The sequence below is a fragment of the Ovis aries genome, chromosome 2 (genome assembly GCF_016772045.2).
Source record: "Ovis aries strain OAR_USU_Benz2616 breed Rambouillet chromosome 2, ARS-UI_Ramb_v3.0, whole genome shotgun sequence".
NCBI lineage: Eukaryota > Metazoa > Chordata > Mammalia > Artiodactyla > Bovidae > Ovis > Ovis aries.
The window spans coordinates 241,292,006-241,307,332 of record NC_056055.1 but is presented as its reverse complement, the minus strand read 5'-3'; the positions used below and the strand labels follow the sequence as shown (position 1 = coordinate 241,307,332).

The 15,327-nt window shown below is 41.0% G+C and overlaps 1 protein-coding gene across 2 annotated transcripts in view; it reads left to right on the top strand.

Annotated features, from left to right (window-relative positions):
• MACO1 (macoilin 1) overlaps positions 1-15,327 on the top strand; it is a 67,945-nt gene that overhangs the window by 41,345 nt on the left and 11,273 nt on the right. For both annotated transcript variants that reach the window (XM_027965497.3, XM_015093680.4), the window contains exons 7-9: positions 7,865-8,023; positions 9,519-9,701; positions 11,867-11,987. In XM_027965497.3, coding sequence (XP_027821298.1) covers positions 7,865-8,023; positions 9,519-9,701; positions 11,867-11,987 — 463 coding nt within the window. The remainder of the gene's footprint in view (positions 1-7,864; positions 8,024-9,518; positions 9,702-11,866; positions 11,988-15,327) is intronic.

Sequence of the window (15,327 nt, the reverse complement as noted above, 5' to 3'; positions counted from 1 at the left end):
TCCCTGGAATAAACCCAGTTTGATCATGGTGTATGAGCTTTTTGATGTGTTGACGAATTCTGTTTGCTAAAATTTTTTTGAGGATTTTTGCATCTATGTTTATCAGTAATATTGGTCTGAAAGAGTTTTAGAAGGCTAGGCATTAGCTCTTCTCTAAATGTTTGATAGAATTCTCCTGTGAAGCCGTCTGGTCCTGGGCTTTTGTTTTTTTGGGAAATTTTTGATCACAGCTTCAATTTCAGTGCTTATAATTGGGTTGTTCATAATTTCTATTTCTTCCTGGTTCAATCATGGAAGATTGAATTTTTCTAACAATATGTCCATTTCTTCCAGGTTACCCATTTTTTTGCTGTATATTTGTTAATAATAGTCTGTTATAATCCTTTGTATTTCTGCACTATTGTTATCTCCCCTTTTTCATTTCTCATTTTGTTGATTTGATTCTTCTCTCTTCTTTTCTTGATGAGTCTGGCTAAAGGTTTGTTGATTTTGTTTATCCTCAAAAAACCAGCTTTTAGTTTCATTAATCTTTACTGTTGTTTTTTTCATTTATTTCTGCTCAGAACTTTATGATTCTTTTCTTCTGCTAATTTTGGGGGGGTTTTGTTCTTCTTTTTCCAGTTGTTTTAAGTGTAAAGTTAGGTTGTCCATTTGATATTTTTCTTGTTTCTTAAGGTAGGATTGTATAGCTATAAACTTCCTTCTTAGGACTGCTTTTGCTGCATCCCATAAGTTTTGAGTTGTCATGTTTTCATTGTCATTTGTTTCTAGAAATTTCTTGATTTCCCTTTTGATGTTTTTCAGTAACCTTTAGTTAGTTATTTACTACTAGTTATTACTAGTAGTAATATTAATTATACCAATCAATTATAATATTGATGTTGTTAATATTATAATTAATTATATTAATTAATATTAAAATATTATCAATAATATAACCAATAGTGTAAATATCAACAGTTATTAATAATAAATATTACTGGTTATTACTTGTTAGATGTATAGAAATGTGTTGTTTAATCTCTGTGTGTTTGTATTTCTTACAGTTTTTTTCTTGTCATTGATATCTAATCTCATAGCGTTGTGTTTGGAGAAGATGCTTGATACAATTTTGGTTTTCTTATACTTAGTGAGATTTGATTTGTGACCCAAGATGTGGTCTGTACTGGAGAATAAGCACTTGAGAAGAAGGTGTATTCCTCTGCATTGGATGGAATGTCCTGAAGATATCAATGAGATCCATCTCATCTAATGTATCACTTAAGACTTGTGTTTCCTTATTAATTTTCTGTTTTGATGATCTGTTGGTGTGAGTGGGATGTTAAAACCTCCTACTCTTACTGTGTTACTGTCAATTTCTCCTTTTATGTCTGTTAGTGTTTGTCTTAGGTATTGAGGTGTTCCCGTGTTGGGTGCATAGATATTTACAATTGTTACGTCTTCCTCTTGGATTGATCCCTTGATCATTATATAGTGTCCTTCCTTGTCTCTTGTAGTATTCTTTATTTTAAGGTCTGTTTTGTCTGATATGAGGATTGTTGCTCCAGCTTTCTTTTGCTTCCCATTTGCATGGAATATATTTTTCCGTTGTCTCACTTTCAGTCTGTATGTGTCTTGAGGTCTACAGTGGGTTTCTTGTAGACAGCATATATATGGTCCTTGTTTTTTAATCCATTCAGCCAGTCTGTGTCTTCTGGTTGGAGCATTTAATCCATTTACATTTCAAGTAATTGTTGATGTCTATGTTTCTGTTGCCATTTTTGTTTTTATTTTTTAACTGGGCCTTGAATGAGTGAGGTTTGAAAATTAGAGGCCTTTCCTCCAGGAGGAATGGTATAATTAAAGACCAGAGATGTCTGGAAATGAGTGAATCATTTTGGCTGGTTTGATGGGTATGTGTGAAAAACTCATCTTTCTGTCACTTGGCTGCATAATTTGGAGATGAGCTTTGAAGCCCCTTTTCTTACAGAATGAGCAGCATTGTAAATTCTGTGTTTTCTTGCAGGGCCTACAGCATCTCTGTCAGGCTTCTTAGAATTCAGAGATAACCATCAGAGCCAAGGCTCCTTGTCTTCCTGATGGCCTCATGGGGCCATGCCTCGTTCTGGCATACATGTACACTTAGGTTGTTTTCTGGAATGGATGTGGAGTGTGACTCAGAGTATGTGGGGAACCTAGTCCTCCCCAGGTGAAGTCCTGGCTAATAAAAGGTCTCCCTCTTTTGTGCAGGACTTGCTTCCCAGGTGGTGCTAGTAGTAAAGAACCTGCCTGCTAATGCAGGAGACATGAGACTCAGGTTTGATCCCTGAGTCAGGAAGATCCCCTAGAGGAGGGCATGACAACCCACTCCAGTATTTTGCCTGGAGAATCCCATGGACAAAGGAGCCTGGTGGGCTACAGTTTACAGGGTTGCGAAGAGTCGGACACAAGTGAAGTGAGTTAGTACGTAGGCACACTTCCTGGAGAAATTTACTGCCCCAGAGTGTTAAAGTTCTTGTGTATTCACAATCAGGCCTCACAACACCTCAGGCTTTATTAAAATGTGAAGGTACTGGCTGTACACATTGGAGACTTCTATACTTTCAGTGAAGTCCGTACTGTGGCTGTAATTCAAGTAATTCACAAAAGATGAGGATTACAAACATTTAGACACAAATATCTCAGTCGTGTCCGATTCTCCATGACCCCATGGACTGCAGCCTACCAGGCTCCCCCGTCCATGGGATTTTCCAGTCAAGAGTACTGGAGTGGGTTGCCATTGCCTTCTCCTGGAGATCTTCCTGACCCAGGGATTGAACCCAGGTCTCCCACGTTGTAGGCAGACGCTTTACCATCTGAGCCACCAGCGAAGTCAGATATCTCCCTACCTTTTCATATACTTAAAAACAATACTTCTTTCATCTGAAAGCTGACACCTGAATACTGTACTTTTACCAGCCAGCGTGCTTCAAGATACTCACAGATATTTTTTCTACCTAGCTTGCCTTGAAAGACTGAGGTTTGAGCTTCATATTTTTTGGTAGGCTAGGAAATTACCCCTTATTAAACTGTAAAATCTTCCCTTAAAATTACATAATTGTTAACCATTTACATTATAATTTACCTCAGTTGAGTGGGCTAAGGGAGAAGAGGAGCTAGAGTTGAGGTTTGGGGTGTCAGTTTTGCCCTTAAGTCAAGGGCTGTGAGTTAGGTGGTGTGCTGGAGTTCAGAGGTAGCTTCACAGGTTTAGAAGTTGAGTTTAAATTTATGAATAAACTGGCTCGGAAGGTGCCTGGACCTAATAAGTAATGTTTTGAGTTGGTTAGACCCCTGGCTTGTCTGACGGGGCACAAGTGGGTGTATTTATTGAACACATAGACTCCAGCTTTGCCATCTACCCTGTCTCTATCCCAAGTGGCAGCACTCTTGGGCAGCCTTTGTAAGGGTGACTAGTGCCACAGGAGTTGGGCAAGGAGGGAGTGCATTTATACGCTGCCTAAGCCTTTCCAAAGTGTGGTTAAGATCTGTGTGATCCTTTATTTCTCTTTATCTGTGGCTGCGCTGGGTCTTCGCTGCTGCGCGTGGGCTTTCTCTAGCTGTGGCAAGTGGGGGGTGCTCTCTCGTTGGGCGCCCTCACGGTGGTGGTGGGGGGAGGCTGCTTCTGCTGAGCTCAGGCTCTAGAGTGTGGGCCTCCACAGTTGTGGCTCAGGGGCTGCAGAGCATGCATCCTCCTTTCTTTTGACTCCTATTTACTGAAATTAGTTTTAAGGTTTATAAACTATTAACTTCTGTCTCATTTTCTTCTTGACCACTTGCTTCAAATTTAGGTTGCAGCTATTGACATTTTAATACAGTCCCATGAATACATTCGAAGATTTTTGCATTAACCTCTTAACACCATTTAATTAGTACTTCTTGGTGCTTCTCACCGGTAAATTATATATCTGCATTTTACCTAGTAAGTACTGATCTTCAACACAAAAGGGTTAAATATACCATTACAACAGGTAGTTACCTTTCTAATAAATGCCCCTGGCATTTGACTGGCTCAATTCAGTTCAATTTACTAATGCACATAATTCTTTAAAAACTCATGTTTACATTTTTTATTGAGTATATGCAGGGATTGAGGTATATTTTTAAAAGTAGGATTGTACAGTACATCTGTGCAATGTAATATTATGCAGCAGTTGTTTGTGAAAAGTTTCTAATAGTGTGGAAAGGTGCTTAAGATAAATAAACTATACATGTGGTACTCTTTCAGCAATATTAATATCTATGTGTGTTAAGAAAGAGAAAGAAAAGAGAGGCATACAAAAATGAAGTAAACCAGATGCAAATAGTGGTTCTGTCTGGATGAAAGAATTATGAGTTATTTACATTTTTATTCTTTTCTGTTGTATGCAGTTTTTTATTTTGACTGGGTATTACTTTTCCAATAAAAACATAAATCCAGTAAGGGATTATAAATCATTTTACCACCTACCTCAGTAAAGATTTAAAATATAGTGAATATTCAACATTAAATTAATGCTTTCTGCAGAGAGACAATGAAAAATTTCCCCTCATAAATTTAAAAAACTACTGAGAATTTACCATTTAGCACATTAAGTTATCTTACATGTTGTTATAGTTTCCTGTAGACCAGGGTTTCTTAAACTGGGGGATGCTGGTGTTAAATAACAGATTTGGAAAACAGTCATTCATAGTTCTACAGAACTACTGTCAGCAGTTATGAAAATCCTGAAGTATTTTAATTCTATACCTTGTGAACTTAAGTTATTTAATTTTTGAAAATAAGTCTTTTATTGAAGTATAACACAATCCACAAAAATGCACAAATCTTAATTGTACAGCTTATGAATTTTTACAAAGTAAACATAACCTTGTAACCATATCACTTTATCTCTTGTGTTGTACTGCTATATGTCTTTGACAAAATTTTCATAGCTCTCCACGCAGAAGATATTGTTTAGCGTTCTGTGATCTCCAGAAGTTACACTCTTGATATTTCTGCTTGTTTTGCTTTCATAACTTCACTAACTCCCTTGTTTTTTTTACATTTTTCAAGGAACTCTGAAAGTTTCATTCAAAATATTGTTATTCTTAGTTCATGGTGGGAAAGTTTGGTTTTTGTAGATTAAAAACTGCAAAAAAGTAATAACTTCAAAATTATCGACATCTGATGTTTACGTTAGGGGCTTCCCAGGTGGCGCAGTGGCAAGGAATATTCCTGCCAGTGCAGGAGACACAAGAGACATGGGTTTGATCCCTGGGTCGGGAAGATCCTGTGCAGGAGGAAATGGCAACCCACTCCAGTGTTCTTGTCTGGAAAACTCCATGAATAGATGAGCCTGGTGGTCTACAGTCTGTGGGGTCGCGAAGAGTAAGACAGAACTGAGAGCGCGCACACACACACACACACACACACACACACACAGCGTTTGTGTATTTAATCTTTCTCTCATTCCCAACTGTGGCACATGCTTTGCCCCAGTAACAGGTTGTGTGGAACTTGATTCCTGGGCCCTACATATGATGCAGCTTAGGTTGCTAATCAGAAGGAGCAGATCAGCAGCCAGTGCTAAGTATGTCAGGCCTAGAAATCCTAGACCAAGTTGAGAGGAACTTTAGAGATCATTTTGCCTCAAATGGAGAAACTGAGTCCTGAAAGGTGACATGTCTTGCTCAGGGTCCCAGAGTTGGCACCATAGCTGAGTCTAGAATCCTGATCCTGTATCCCATTTCTAAACCATGCCAAGTCCCTAGTCTCTTCTTAAAGCAGTGTACTCCTCAGGCAGTGAAACTGACTTCTGAAAAAGATAAATTACCTAACACGTTTTTCACCCAGACTTCTTAGTGGGGGTAACCTGATGGCATTGACCTATTTTGGAAAATATCCCTTGGGTTATTTTGGGTGAACGAGGGATGGTGTGGGGATGGTATAAATGCCAGTTGGTGATTGTTTAGAGCCGTTTCGGGAGTACATTCAACTGGAATAACCCTGGCAATAGGGAAAGTGTGGCGTGATGTCCATTCGTGACCCTTCCCTGGGGACCGAGCTGTGTCAGGAGACCCGGCAGTGCCTCTGGAACACAAGCTCTCTACTTGGTGCTCTCCCGGCTCCTGCACCTGGAGATAACAATAGATGTTGCGTGACTTTTTGATTTTGAGGTTTGGTTTCAGGTGGCTGAAGGGAGACAAGTAAATAAAGCTGCCCTTTGGTTTTGTAAGGAATACCCGGCAACAGATACATGTATTTAGTAAGTGTTGATCACAGTGATTGATGGGCCCTGGGGATTTAATGTTTCATGAAACATATCCGTAAGGCCCTAGGCTGTGGAGCTGGCAATTTCTAAGGAGCAATCACCGTTACCCTCCAAAAATCTTGGTTCTTTTGCTATGTTGGATCAGTGAAATGCACAGGAGTCTTGTCAGGGTAAACTGACATCTGCCTACCTGTAAGTTTGTAGGAACAGGTGTCTTCTGAGTCTCCCCTGGCAGTCATCCTTGGCCTGACCTTCAGTGCCGGTCTCCACAGTCCAATCTCCAAACCCCTTCTATCCTTTCTCCCTCTATTCCCAGAGTAGATGCCTTCCTCAGAGGCCAGACTGATTGCTCTATCCCCAGATATCTGCGGCTAGTGGTGCTTTTGAGCATGTTTCCCCTTATTTAGAATGCCTCGTCCTCCCCTTCTGCTTCTTCAAATCCTGCCCAACCTTCAAGGCCCAGCTCACTTCCCATCTTCTCTGCTCAGAACTCATGTGGTACTTCTCCCCACACCATACTATGGCTGATAGAGCCACAGTTTGGCCAGCGGGAGAAGAGAATGGACTGTGGAGCTAGGTTGCCTGTGTGCCCTTAGGCCGAAGACTTTTCTGAATCTAGGTTTCTTCATCTTTAAAAATGGACTAATAATTGCCAGGGTTATTCAGCTTACCTCATAGTTGGACAGGTTAAATGAATCCGTGCCGTTAAAATCTACAGGACAGCGTCTGACACATAAGTTCTCATGAGATACTAGCCATTCCTTTTAGCATGCGTCTAACTGTGGCCTCCCTGTGTTACGGTTTAATCATTTCAGATGTCTGGTTATTGGCCTCTAGTGAAGTCAGAAAGTCCTCTCCTGAAGAAAGGGGCCTGCCATCATACTTCTTGTTGACCCTTTCAGCCCTGCATGTGCACATAATAGTTCCGCAGTGCAGGTCGCTTAAAATGAAACTATGACTGTTTTAAAGAAAATAGATGAAACAGGAGTGAAGAATTGAAGCGATAAGCTTCGTTTCACAGATGGAGTTTTCTTATGATTCATAGCTCATGTGATTTGTTCCTTTTTTCATTGTTGTTGAGTCTAATGAGCTCTTCTGTCACAGTCACCACAAGTGTGAGCGTCATTTAGCAAGGATGATAGCAGTTTGAGGAGCTTGTCTCAGACACTTGTCTTCTTGGCCCGGGGTGGGAGGGAATCTCAGAGAGTAGATTCTGACCTGTCAGGATGTCTCAAAGCAGGTGGGTCCTGAGCTGGTTGCTGTGAGCATATCTCCTGTCTGAGGAGCATGCGGAGTTCACCAGTGGGCAGGGGACCTTCCCCTTCAGCCACCCTCCCTCTGCTTTCCCCTCTTCCTTTGTTAGCAGCTCAGATACAAGTCACCATCTTCACCTGTCGGAGTTCACAAATGTTTGAGGAGAAGCAAAAGTTACCCTCTGGTGGGAAGGCATGGGGACCCAGGCAGAAGCATTCAAAGGCTGATTGCAGACGGGAGTTGCAGTGGTGGCGGGATGCTCCACCATCCAGCCAGCCCTCAAGGACTTCAGCCAGGGTCTCCCGCAGAGCCCCAGGGGTGCCCCCTCAGTGACGAAGATGCTGCTCTTTTCCTTCTCCTAGGCTGGAACAAGACATTAAAAAGTTAAAGGCCGACCTGCAGGCCAGCAGGCAAGTGGAACAGGAGCTCCGCAGTCAGATCAGCTCTCTCTCAAGCACCGAGCGAGGGATCCGCTCAGAAATGGGCCAGCTCCGGCAGGAGAATGAGCTGCTGCAGAACAAGTACGTGCACCTCGTGGGCCTTCGGCAGAGAGCCAAGCAGCCTCGTATCGTTTGTTTTTGGGGATTGGAGTACAAGGTTCTTGATGACAAAAGAATCTAGCAGAGGGGTTATTTAAAAATAAAATGTTAAAAGTATTGAGCATGAGATATTAATGTGTTACAAAATCTATAAAAACATTTAATGTTAACAAAACAGTTTAATAATACTATTTGTCTTCTCTCATTTAATAACTTCTGCTCTTAGTTTAAAATAGTCATTGAGCTTTTGTGACAATTTAAGTAAAATTGACCAGAAGTATTTCTGTCACAATTTGAAGCTCTTACTCCTTTGAGTGAAAGTTTCCAGAGGATTAGACTCTGTCTACTTTGATTTCTGGAACTAAACATGGCATTGAACTTTGATTTTATTTGAAGAGGCAGACCAAAAGTCTGCTTTTCTTTTATGCTTTCCATTAATTCATTCTGGAATTACTTCTGACTCAATGTGCGTCTATCTTTTTTTTTTTTTTAATCTCTAAGCATTGGGTGTCTGGGGTAGTGATTGCTACTGTAGGTGCTGAGCTGTCTGGGCTTTCCCTTGAAAGAGGACTCCTTCCTCATTTTCAGGGAATGTAACTCAAAAGCTAGAGCATTATGGACAAATAGCCTTTCCATTGTTTCTGACCCATGTATGTGTGTGATGGCTCTAACATTGTTGATATAGTGAGAAAAACTCACTATATTGATATAGAAAGCTAGGAGGAGGAGTAGCAAGGCAGAGAATGTGGCTGAAATTTCTATCTGAAATTAAGCATCCTGTGATTCTAACTACGAGTTCTATTTTGGGATACTGGGAGAAAACACCTCCCAGCTGGGAAGGAAAGGCTGCAGTGGGCTGTGGCATATTGTATTCACGAAAAGAAAGACCTGCCCCTCCCACCCTTCCCCTCCGTTTCAGTGGGGCTGGTTCCGTCTGCTCTTCCTTGATCTCAGACTGAAGTTCTACGAGGCAGTAGAATTAGCTCTCCAGTTATCTTCTCCTCTCTTAGAAACTTGTTTTATCCTGTTTTTTGGATTGCCTTCTGTAGATCACTTGCAGAAGTGAAGTGAAAGTCGCTCAGTCATGTCCATCTCTTGTGACTCCATGGACTGTATCCATGGAATTCTCCAGGCCAGAAAACTGAAGTGGGTACCCGTTCCCTCCTCCAGGGTATCTTCCCAACCTAGGTCTCCTGCATTGCAGGCGAATTCTTTACCGTCTGAGCCACCAGAAAAGCCCAGTAAAACAGAGGCTAGGTCCAATTCTGTGTTTTGTAAAGTAGCTTATTTATTTGTTTTTAGGAATTGTTAAATAATAATGACTGTATTTTCCCTGGGCCCTCTGGGAGTTGACATCTGTGATCTGCTATTCAAATCTCCTGTTTGGCCTTAAAATGATAAAGAGAAGCCATGTCTTTCCAGGGTTTATGGTGAACACTTCTAATTGTAAAACTGTATGACAATCATTTCCATATAGATTACATAATGCTGTGCAAATGAAGCAGAAAGATAAGCAGAATATCAGCCAGTTGGAGAAAAAGCTAAAAGCTGAGCAGGAAGCCCGAAGTTTTGTAGAAAAGCAGTTAATGGAGGAGAAAAAAAGGAAGAAGTTAGAAGAAGCTACTGCTGCCCGGGCTGTCGCATTCGCTGCTGCATCGAGGTAGGTCCATGCCGCCTGCCGGGCTTTCCTTGGACTGAGAATGGGAATTGGATGCCTTGGGCAGGTCTGGAAATACAGTCATGCACGGGTGGATTGCTGTTAAGTACTGTTATGTTAACTGGTTTAAACTCCGTCTATGCAAGCTCAGGCGCTCATGACCGCTTCATCCCTCGTGACCTCCTCTATAAAGCAGGATGAGGGAATTTCTGTGCCCTCCACACCTGGAAGGCAAAATGCTGCTCAAAAAGCGGTTCCAGTCACTTTCTGTAAGACTAATAGTTACTACATACTTTGAGAGAGCCTATCTGGACTTTTGTTCCCTGCAGAACTGTCATTACTAAACTGTGTGTTTCTGGAGTTTTTATCTTAAAATGCAAGAAAGATAAAATCTCATTTCCCCAGGCACTGTGTCCTGACTGTTCCTGTCTTTGTTGGACATCAGCAAACTGTCAAATGACCTTAAAGATAGGGAAAGAGTTAAGAGCCTCTTTTTCTCCCTCTCTGTCTCTCTTTAGCTTCTACTTCACTTTTTCACTTCTTCATCTTAATGACTGGTGAAGTTCTTCTGCATAGTGAGGGTCAGTTATGGGTTTACAGATGCAGCATAAGGGTAAATTATTATTTATTTCATTTAAATTTCTATCCCCAAATTTGTGTCTATGTGATATAGTTCTACTTTTTGCTCTTTTGTATTTGGCACGTTAATAGCCTTCTTTTCAGTTCTGGCATTTGCAGAATACTTGGTAAACCATAATTTCATCTTTTAGGAAGTATCAGTGGGATGGAGAAGTCTTTCTCCTGTGTGATCCTGCCTTACCCTGGCAGCCTCTGGACTACAGCTGGCTGAGCTGACTTGGTCCATCAGCATCTTTACAGATTCATAAGACCCGTTACTAACTTGCCTAGAATGTGACGAGTTTTGTTTGTCCATCATTTAAAGATTTGTAAGCATTTCTGAAGCACTTGCATTGCAGGAGATTTTCCTGAACAGTTGTCTGGTGTGGCTTGCGCTCTCCTTAATTCATCTAACAGTTACTGTTTTTTAAAAAAATCCTTTAGGTGGATATGACATTTTCTTAACCATATTGTTTAGTGTCTCTTACGCCTGAGAATCAGTATGTTGGTTTCAGTCTCTGTCCTTAATCTCTTCTGCTTTCAGTTAAGCTTATTGCCTTTGCTCTCTGACCCTTGGATGGTTCTTGTTTGCCATCATTCATGTAGTAAAGTGAAAGTAGCTCAGTTGTGTCTGACTCTTTGCAACCCCATGGACTATACAGTCCATGGAATTCTCCAGGCCAGAATACTGGAATGGGTAGCCTTGCCCTTCTCCAGGGGATCTTCCCAACCCAGGGATCAAACCCAGGTCTCCCCACATTGCAGGCGGATTCTTTACCAGTTGAGCCAGTAGGGAAGGCCCTCATTCATGTAGAGGCTGTTTTATTCTTAAATAAATCTCAAACCTTAAAGAGTCTCTCTGGACCTTCCTTTTTGTGGGCAAAGGATACCTACTCCACCAGGCCTAAACAGTTCATCAGCTTTGAACTTGCTGTTATCATCATCTTTTTAAGTTTTTCCTTATTATAGCCCTGAGAAGCAACTCTAATGCTGCTTCCTTCTCTTTCTATTTACTTCAGGCTTGTCAAAATATCATGCCTAAAGAAAGGTGATGTTTGCAGTGTATATAGCTCCTCAAAAGTGAAAATGTTTCTAGCTCACTGCCCTCTGCTGGAGACAGAAGACATCTGGTTCTGTCTTGCTCAGCTTGTGTGCGTTGTTCCAGGTCATGTTGCCTGATGGGAAGCTTGGTGGATTGGCAAAGTGGGAAAACCTCAGCTCTCACCTCGTTCTGTGACCGACAAGTTGGCAACCTTGGGACTGTGTTCACTTTTTCAGTATTATATCTAAATAGCTTCAGTTTTTTTCTCTGGAAAATGGAGAAGAAGGCAGTATGGGTAAAAGTACTAGCATAGCATCTGGCTCATCTAAGACTACCAGTTAGTAATCATTTTAGGCCATTTTTGAATTTATAAAAGTATAGAGAGAATGAGCAGACTGAGCCAAAAGCCGAAATCTGAGTCTGTGAGTACAAGAAAAATATCGGTCTTGAAGTATGATTAAACCTATACTTGTTTGAATTCTTTTTCCTTTCTCTTCTTTTTTAAAAGGGGAGAATGCACCGAAACCTTACGGAATCGGATCAGAGAATTAGAAGCAGAGGGCAAGAAGCTCACAATGGACATGAAGGTTAAAGAAGACCAGATCAGAGAATTAGAGCTGAAAGTTCAGGTAAGGGAGGAACAGCCAACTTCATTGCACTTGAATTCCTCTTAGATTTGTGCTCTCTGTGCTGCCATGAGGAGATGGTCCCTGCTAATACAAGCCAAACCCCATCGCATTTGAAAATCTCCACGTGACCAGAAGAAGCTATCATCTTGTCCAGCTCATTCAAGCTACATTTAATTTAACTGGATTCTAAGACAAGCCAGAAATATTGATCCCTGACATGTTTTATACCAGAATTTGGTTTACCAGAGATTCATTTCACTTTTTCAGATTACAGGCCACATTAGTGTGCTATGGAACTGATACACCTCTTCTTAGCCCTAACTCTGTATCAGTTGCCAGGGAATTGATCATTCTGGATGGCTCTGAGCCTCACAGATGGTCAGTCGAGGCATGGAGTGGAGGAAAACTGCCGGTTCTTTGGACAGTGCCAGTTTGGGGATTGTGTATACCTTGACAAAGTATTTGATGTTGGTCTTTAAAGGGACATTTAAAACTAATGTCTTAAGTTGTAAAGTTACAGTAATTTGAGTTATAGGGGACTCATAAAAAATCAGTGGCAGATAGAATAGATGACCCAGAGACAAAGCCTAAAGTGTGCAGAAATGGATGAAACAGTGAGGGTGAATCAGTGAGGGCTGTGGAAGAGCTAGACAACGGGAAAGAAGAAAATTAGACACTCACCTGATAGCACAGAAAAAGAAATGCCAAAGAAAGTCAAAATTCCACAGGCAAAGAAATGCGTTTTGCTTTAAATCACAAAGTGGGGACTTCCCTGGTGGTCCAGAGGTTAAGAATCTGCCTGCCAATGCAGGGAACACAGGTTCGATCCCTGGTCCGGGAAGACCCCACATGTCTTGGGACAACGAATCCCTTGCACCACAGCTACTGATTCCATATGCCCTAGAGCCTGAACTCCAAGACAAGAGAAGACACTGCAATAACAGAAGCCCATGCATAGCAGTGAAGACCCAGCACAGCCAAATAAATGAATAGTAAAAAAATTGTTAAAAATAAATAAATAAATCACAAAGTGGAAAAAAAATTTTTTTAAATCACCTGGGGCAGATACAGATATTGCAACAAATGTTATAAATAAGGGATTAATATTCTCAATATGTAAATAGCTTATAAATATTGCCAATAAAAGCTCAAATATACAGAAGATAGGCAAAGGATATGAATAAATAATTCACAGGAAAAATACAAATGACTGATAACAATGTAAGAATATGTCCTTATCTATCACCAAAGACAGATTAAAATTGGGTATCATTTATAGTCTGTGAAATTAGCAAGCAATTTTTAAACAGTGATAACAGCCTGGGTAAGGGTGCAATGAAATAGGCCTTATATGTTGCTGGTGGAAGGATAATGTTCTGGAAAGACCAGGTATTTTCTAAAAATATTTTCCTCAGATTCCAGCCTAAGGTAAATATTTTTAAATCTCACCGATGATTCATACACAAAGATGTACATCACAGTGGTATATATTAATAAATGCAAAAAATTTGAAAATAATCGTAATAGTGGAGATTTAATAAATTATGGTACATATACATTTAGGTCCATACCGTTTCTGTCCTTTATTGTTCCCATCTTTGCATGAAATGTTCCCTTGTTGTCTCTAATTTTCTTGAAGAGATCTCTAGTCTTTCCCATTCTATTGTTTTCCTCTATTTCTTTGCATTGTCACTGAGGAAGTCTTATCTCTCCTTGCTGTTCTTTGAAACTGCATTCAGATGGGTATACCTTTCCTTTTCTCCTTTGCCTTTTGCTTTGCTTCATTTCTCAGCCATTTGTAAGGCCTCCTCAGACAACCATTTTGCCTTTTTGCATTTCTTTTTCTTGGGGATGGTCTTGATCACTGCCTCCTGTACAATGTCACGAAGCTCCATCCATAATTCTTAAGGCATTCCGTCTATCAAATGTAATACCTTGAATCTATTTGTCACTTCCACTGTATAATCGTTCAGTCTGAATTTTGCAATAAGGAGTTCATGATCTGAGCCACAGTCAGCTCCTGGTCTTGTTTCTGCTGACTGTATAGAGCGTCTCCATCTTTGCCTGCAAAGAATATAATCAGTCTGATTTTGGTTTTGGCCATCTGGTGATGTCCATGTGCAGAGTCATCTCTTGTGTTGTTGAAAGAGGATGTTTGCTATGACCAGTGCATTCTCTTGGAAAAACTCTGTTAGTCTTTGCCCTGCTTCATTTTTGTACTCCAAGGCCAAACTTCCCTGTTACTCCAGATATTTCGCGACTTCCTACTTTTGCATTCCAGTCACCTGTGATGAAAAGGACATCATTTTTTGGTGTTAGTTCTAGAAGGTCTTTTAGGTCTTCATAGAACCATTCAACTTCAGCTTCTTCAGCGTTAGTGGTTGGGGCATAGACTTGGATTACTGTGATATTGAATGGTTTGCCTTGGAAATGAACAGAGATAATTCTGTCATTTTTGAGACTGTACCTAAATACTGCATTTCAGACTCTTTTGTTGACTATGAGGGCTCCTCCATTTCTTCTAAAGAGTTCTTGCCCACAGTAGTAGATATAATGGTCATCTGAATTAAATTCACCCATTCCGGTCCATTGTAGTTCACTGATTCCTAAAAATGTCAATGTTCATTCTTGCCTCCTCTTTCACTACTTCCAACTTACCTTGATTCATAGACCTAACATTCCAGGTTCCCATGCAATATTGTTCTTTACAGCATCTGACTTTATATCACCAGTCACATCCACAACTGGACATTGTTTTTGCTTTGGCTCTGTCTCTTCATTCTTTCTGGAGTTACTTCTCTGCTCTTCTCCAGTAGCATATTGGGCACCTGGGGAGTTCATCTTTCAGTGTCGTATCTTTTTGCCTTCTCATACCGTTCATGGGGTTCTCAAGGTAAGAATATTGAAGTGGTTTGCCATTCCCTTCTCCAGTGGACCACGTTTGGTCAGAACTCCACCATGACCCGTTCATCTTGAGTGGCCCTACATGACATGGCTCATAGTTTCATTGAGTTAGACAAGGCTCTGGTCCATGTGGTCAGTTTGGTTAGTTTTCTGTGATTGTGGTTTCCATTCTGTCTGCCCTTTGATGGATAAGGATAAGAGGCTTATGGAAGCTTCCTGATGGGAGAGACTGACTGGTTGGGGTGGGACGGAGCGGGGAGGGGGTGGCGAAGCTGGGTCTTGTTCTGAAGGGTGGGACCATGCTCAGTTCAGTTCAGTTGCTCAGTCGTGTCCAACTCTTTGCGACCCCATGAATCACAGCACGCCAGGCCTCCCTGTTAACCACCATCTCCCAGAGTTCACTCAGACTCATGTCCATCGAATCTGTGATGCCATC